General features: G+C 44.4%; 1 protein-coding gene across 1 annotated transcript; it reads left to right on the top strand.

Moving 5' to 3' along the window:
- Positions 1–265: 265 nt before the first annotated feature.
- On the top strand, positions 266–5055 carry LOC115678926 (4-coumarate--CoA ligase-like 9). The gene is made up of 6 exons (XM_030602438.2): positions 266–1334; positions 2344–2533; positions 3150–3295; positions 3396–3463; positions 3844–3946; positions 4595–5055. Exons 1-6 carry the CDS (start codon positions 282–284, stop codon positions 4718–4720), a joined length of 1686 nt encoding a protein of 561 aa, XP_030458298.2. The 5' UTR covers positions 266–281; the 3' UTR covers positions 4721–5055.
- Positions 5056–6392: the final 1337 nt, after the last annotated feature.

Genomic DNA, 6392 nt, shown 5'->3' with positions numbered 1-6392 from the left:
CGCTTATATCTCTATTTTTTTTTTTTGGGTCAAAAACGATATCTTTATGTCGAAATATACAGCTCAAATTTATTTTTCCACACTATTATTATTCTTAACCGACGAGGAATTTTTTTTAAAATTTAATTTAATTTAAACTTATGGTTACCGCCCAAAGAGGACGAGATGTTCTATATAAACGAGAGATTGTGTGGCGTTTCCAACAGTCATAATAGAAGCATCCAAAAGACCCCATCACCACCACCACCTCCTCGCTTCTCCCACCTCCCTCCACCGTCCCCATGGCCGACCACCCTTCCAGCGCCTCCGGCGGCGCCGCCGTCGACGCCGCCGCCGTCGACCCCGGCAGCGGCTACTGCCCCGCCACCAGGACCTTCCGCAGCCTCCGCCCCCACGTCCCCCTCCCTCCCCCGTCCCTCCCCCTCTCCATCTCCCACTACGCCCTCTCCCTCCTCCCTCCCTCCACCACCTCCACCGCCTTCCTCGTCCACGCCTCCTCCGGCCACCGCCTCTCCTACCCGGACTTCCTCCGCCGCGTCCGCTCCCTCGCCGTCTCCCTCCAGTCCAGCTTCTCCCTCGCCAAGGGCGACGTCGCCTTCATCCTCGCCCCTCCCTCCCTGCACGTCCCCGTCGTCTACTTCGCCCTCCTCTCCATCGGCGTCGTCGTCTCCCCCGCCAATCCCCTCAGCTCCCCCTCCGAGATCGCCCACCAGTTCCGCCTCTGCCGGCCGGCCATCGCCTTCTCCACCTCCCAGATCGCTCCCAAGCTCCCGAGGGTCCCCCGCGGCACCGTCCTCATCGACTCGCCCGAGTTCGATTCCATGCTGACTCGGCACGGCGACGGTGCTGCGGCGGAGGCAATGCCTCCGAGCCGGGTCGAGCAGTCCGATTCGGCGGCCATCCTGTTCTCGTCGGGCACGACGGGCAGAGTCAAAGGGGTCCTGCTGACTCACCGCAATCTGATAGCGCTGCTGGCGGGGCTTTATGACCTGCAGCCGGAGCGAGACGCGTCGGAGCCGCACCCCGTGGCCCTCTTCACGCTGCCCCTGTTCCACGTGTTCGGGTTCTTCATGCTGGTCAGAGCGTTCGCGTTCGGGGAGACGGCGGTTCTGATGGAGAAGTTCGATTTCGTGGCGATGTTAAGGGCAATCGAGAAGTACCGAGTGACGTACATGCCGGTCTCCCCGCCGCTGATCGTGGCGTTCGTGAAGTCGGAGATCACGGGGAAGTACGACCTGAGCTCGCTCCAGGGGCTCGGGTGCGGCGGCGCCCCGCTCGGGAAGGAGGTCGCCCACCGTTTCAGAGAGAAGTTCCCGCACGTGGAGATCGTCCAGGTAATTTTATACCATTATCATCTGCGAACAGTAACTCCCACATGACATTGGGCGGGGCTCAAAATCAAAAATTGAGACGCTTTTTGGTCAATGCTTTAATTGTTTATCCAGACGGAGAGTGTGGCATTTGTTTACCTTTGAAATGATGGGCTTCTAGAGCTGGTTGACCGAGTTTGGGAGGACCCCATTATCTACTAACGTTCTGACTTCCTGATAAAATAATACCTGGTCGAATGCAAATCTGCAACAAACCCCGAGACGGGTGCGTGATTAACTATTGATAAATGTATAATTTGAATGTGAACTCTCATGACGCTTGACCTGGTACTGGTGACCTTTCTTAATTCGAGCCACGATATCTGTCGGCTGAATAGTATGAAATGGCATTCTATATGGAGACGAAGAGGTCTCCCATAGTTGTCAGCTTTGACTGCTCTTTTTGGAGACGGTGGAGGCCAGCATGAGCTCCTTCCTCTTGCAGTGTGGTCCTACGAGTGGGCATAGCGGCAAGTGGTGCATTATTAGATCCTGAGTCCAGTGGAGCGCAATTGAGTTCGACACACTGTCTAACCAAGTTGGCGAGTTTGGTTGCTTCCTTTGGAACTTATGCCCCCATGATCAGGTTTGGATTATTGTAGATATAACCGGGGTGTTCTTCAACTAATTTGTTAATAATTCGAACAATTGGCTGAAAGTAACATAATGCATTGATTGGACTATGTGGGTTAAAATGACATCTTTAAGCAATAACTAGTTTAGTGAGCTCTAACTTCTACTCATGTGTCAAACGAAGTAATCTCATCTGGTACTTTCTCGATCGACTACTAGCAAATGGCTGCCCGTGCCTACTAATCTGGGAAACTATCAAACTTCTGTTTCAGCTCTGCTTATATTTGAGATATCAAATTGTTCTTCTGATTATTAGGTTTATAATGTGTGAAAACTATAACGCTACTAATACTTCCTCGGATTTCTAACTCAAAGGGTCAAAACTCTCATTGTATAATAGGGATATGGTCTGACAGAGACTTGTGGAGGGGCAACTAGGATATTGGGGCCCGATGAGGCAAACCACCATGGTTCTGTCGGTCGGATAGCTGAAAATATGGAAGCAAAGATAGTTGATCCTACCACTGGGGATGCCCTGCCTCCTGGTCAGAGAGGAGAGCTATGGCTGCGAGGCCCAACTATCATGAAAGGTAAGAATTGGCATAATTAGGAGCTGTATTAAACTGTGTGAAAATAACACCTTCCTTTGCTTTTATTTTGACACTTGTGATCAAAAGTTCTCAATCAGTTTATCGTGCATCTTGCCTAGCATCAAATGATTGGCTCTTTTTCTGGGTGGATGTTACTTGATCTGCTGTTGATCACAGGACTCTATATACTTCACAGTTTTTCATGGTTGCTTCTTTGGACGCATCTTCCTTTGACAAAATATTTCTCAGTATGTAGCATTTCACCTCCACATTTTGCACCTTTTTGTCATTGTGGATTGAAATTCCGAGGATTAGTAATTATAACAGCCGATACTGGGTCATTTGGTTGATTCATGATGGAAACAATAGAAAATGAATCTATGTCGGCCAGATTCTAGGTTCCATTGTGAACAGGAAGTTGAAACTGCTTGCTTGAAAGGTAGCTGCATTAGAAATGGTGCTATGCAAATAAAAATTGCTAGCGAGTATTATTACTACCGTCTGACTGATGTTTATCACTTATCAATAACAAATTGAGTTCATTAAACCATTGAATAGAAACTATCTGAAGTCCCCACATTAGAATGGTGCTAACAATAGGTGACTGGAGTTGCAGGTTATGTAGGGGATGACAAGGCAACTGCCGAGACAATTGACTCGGATGGTTGGTTGAGGACTGGTGACCTTTGTTATATCGACTCCGAGGGGTTCTTGTTCATTGTGGACAGACTGAAGGAGTTGATTAAATACAAGGGATATCAGGTGACTAGCCCGATATGGCATTTTCACTGGATGGTTTTTGGCTTGTCTTCGGTTGTCTGTTCTCATCGACTGGTGATGGATCATCTCATGCATCTTTCAGGTTGCTCCTGCTGAGTTGGAACATCTTCTTCACTCCAACCCTGATATTGCGGATGCTGCTGTGATTCCGTATGCATCTTCACTTCCTTAATTGTTTTCTTATCGCTCAAATTACATTCTGCAGGAGTCAGAACTCATATATCCTTTCAGTTTTCAAATCCTTGGTATGATTCGTGTGAATTGCCGGCTTCTATCTCAAACTTTTCCCACACCCTTAAAATTTTTTGCATCTCTTAGTAGGATGTGCTCTGCATTTTTCATGAGACTATTGTTCATTGAGGATGATACATCAGTTTACATATCGGCATTTCAGTAAAATTTCTGTTATTAAACAAGTTCATCAGAATTTCCTAGACTGTTTGTCTTCTTGCCTTTTCTTAACTGCACAGTAGTGATATGTTGCTTTTGTTGATCCACTTTTTCTGTGTTTTGTGATCATGTGGAAGCAGTTATCCTGATGAAGAAGCAGGGCAGATTCCCATGGCTTATGTGGTTAGAAAACCTGGAAGCAACATTACTGAATCTCAGGTTATGGACTTCATTGCTAAACAGGTATTTTGTGGAATCCACTCAGTGAGTGTACTTTTCTCTCCCATAAGGCAGGGAGATGATTGTTTCTAAACATATAGCAAGGGTGCCCTTAGTCTTTAAGATGCTGTATATATATGCATTAACTTGCACCGAGTTGGTGCTATTTTATGCTCTGTGCTGCAAAAGAATCACAACTTGGTCTCTGGGGTCTGTTTCCTGCTACATAACATGATAGGAAGCAGATTCCACTTGATGCTGTTTATTACGTAGAGATGGTAAAATAAGAAAAGTAACAGCCCATTTTATTTTTTGGTCGCTAAAGTAACAGCCCATTAAGTAGTGCCTTTTCCTCTCCACTTAGATGTTCTTGGAGTTATGCAGAACTATTGGACTGAAAGCAAACACAGGACCTTCCACACATTCCTTCTCATGCATACAAGTTCGAATGTTCATAATCTGTGCATATGCCATGCATATGTATGGGCTAGCATACCTTATGGGTCATCTAATCATGGTCTTAGTTTTGTTCAAATGTTTTGACTCCTGGGAATAGTTCCAACAGTTTTTAGGAATATATACAAAGAAATATAGGATTTTAGCCACAATTATCAATTAGAGTTAACAGCTTTTTTGGTGGATCCAAATTTTAACTTTGAGTATTTGCTGCAGGTTGCTCCATACAAGAAGATACGACGGGTAGCTTTCATCAGCAGCATCCCAAAATCTCCGGCAGGGAAGATCTTGAGGAGAGAACTTGTCAATCTGGCCGCATCTGTCAGATCAGCTAAACTCTAGACAGTATGCTCAGAAGAGGAAATGAGGCTTCTTGATGCATTGTGTTTCTGGGGCATCTATCTAATTTGGGAGGCCACCAAGGCATTACCAGCGAGTTGCAATCCATTTGAATTTGTTCGTACAAAAGCTAATTAAAAGAAGCTGTTCCTTGAAGTGAAAGAGGACTAAACTGGCACACCATTTTCAGGGCCTCGTTTCTGTCCTCTGAGTTTTCATTAGCAACCTTTAATTTAATATTAGGAAACCCCCCTTTATAAACTGCAAGCAGAAGCATTTCCTGTATTCATTCTTTGTAACTAAACGTTGGTAAAAAATAAAACAGCCTGCTTTATACATGATTCGCTTCTCTTCTTCCTTGCATCAGTCTAGTCTACTTATCTGAGCATAACATTGAGCTAGTTACATTGCTCATGCGAACAGCCAAACCAATCTATATATTATAAAAGTGATTGTGTTCGGCTTCTGAACATGCTAGAGATGATAAATTAGCACTTTTCATGTAGTTTGTAAATGCGGTCATTATTTGACAATAGACATATACGACATGACATGCTAGAATATCACCTAATGCAAATTAATTTCCCGGGTCAATCGGTTTTGAAACTGAGTGTATGGACATGTTGTATTAAGACTAACTGGAATATCCACAGAAGGTAGAAGAAAGTGTGTACTCTATGACGTTGGAAAAGACTGACCATTTTAAGAGATGCCCGCAAGTCTTTGAGAAACGTGGATTGCGATCTTCATCGCTATCAACAATGACCCCTCCATGGCAGAATCTGGGACTATGACCCCGTTCAGTGACTATCGGATACGATACGACCGTAAATACTTCTTCCCTTAGCTTGAAATCTGAACTTTAGTTGAAATACCGAACCATATGCCAATACCAACCACAATTTTTACATTCATTATGCCCAGTCTGGTGTAGCAAATCAGAAATGAAATGTTACATGCATGTGTGCATAATAAACCAGACCCCTGACATAAACCTATGTTTATGCTTCAGTTCCTTGTGCTGTGGTTGAAACTGTGTAGGTCCCTGTCTCTACCCCAAAAAATCAAACAGGAACAGAAACGCTTCCTTCTTTGTTCAAACAAGGTAAGCTAGGGATGAGGAAAGCTACATTATTGCATTAAAATATTGTCAAGAACACAGAATTAAGATGTGATCGATAACATCACAATCTGACCTGAACGCATCACTAAATCTAGAAAAGCAATCTAGCGGATAATGGTGACATGTTGGAAAGCTCGACTTATCTAAAAACGGTAGGTAAACATGACATCCACCAAAAGATCCAAGTCAAGATAATATCAACCACAAGACCAGAATAATGCGACCCCATCATCTCTGAAGCTTGTCCATTAAGGGATAAAATAAAGACAGATGAACAGCAAAAAAGTACCCTTAATTAATGGAGAAACCTGAAGTTAAGTCAGTAGTATTTTATTTCCTTTTTTGGCTTTAAGTATACTGCATCCCACAAGAGAAACGAGCACTAGTTAGCATCACCGTACGTAGATCTTATTCAAGTTATTTCCTAATAAAATGTCGGTCTTGGAAGCCTGGAACTTATAGTAGAAAGGGAGTTTGTGTTTGAATTGGAGTTTCTATCTCTCGTTCGGAAGCAGGAGAATGAGAAGAAACTGAAAGAATCCAGCTGGACAT

The sequence above is a fragment of the Syzygium oleosum genome, unplaced genomic scaffold, assembly GCF_021117445.2.
Source record: "Syzygium oleosum isolate NSW1041296 unplaced genomic scaffold, Sole_v2.1 Sole_v2.17, whole genome shotgun sequence".
Classification (NCBI taxonomy): Eukaryota; Viridiplantae; Streptophyta; class Magnoliopsida; order Myrtales; family Myrtaceae; genus Syzygium; species Syzygium oleosum.
Note: the sequence above shows the minus strand (reverse complement) of the source record. Positions and strands in the feature narration are given on the sequence as shown.

What these genes read in the sequence shown, in the direction of transcription:
- LOC115678926 (XM_030602438.2), top strand. Translation starts at nt 282, where the DNA reads ATGGCCGACCACCCTTCCAGCGCCTCCGGCGGCGCCGCCGTCGACGCC. An exon ending in TTAAATACAAGGGATATCAG is followed by an intron (nt 3,296 to 3,395) that starts GTGACTAGCCCG and finishes TGCATCTTTCAG; the next exon opens with GTTGCTCCTGCTGAGTTGGA. An exon ending in GCGGATGCTGCTGTGATTCC is followed by an intron (nt 3,464 to 3,843) that starts GTATGCATCTTC and finishes ATGTGGAAGCAG; the next exon opens with TTATCCTGATGAAGAAGCAG.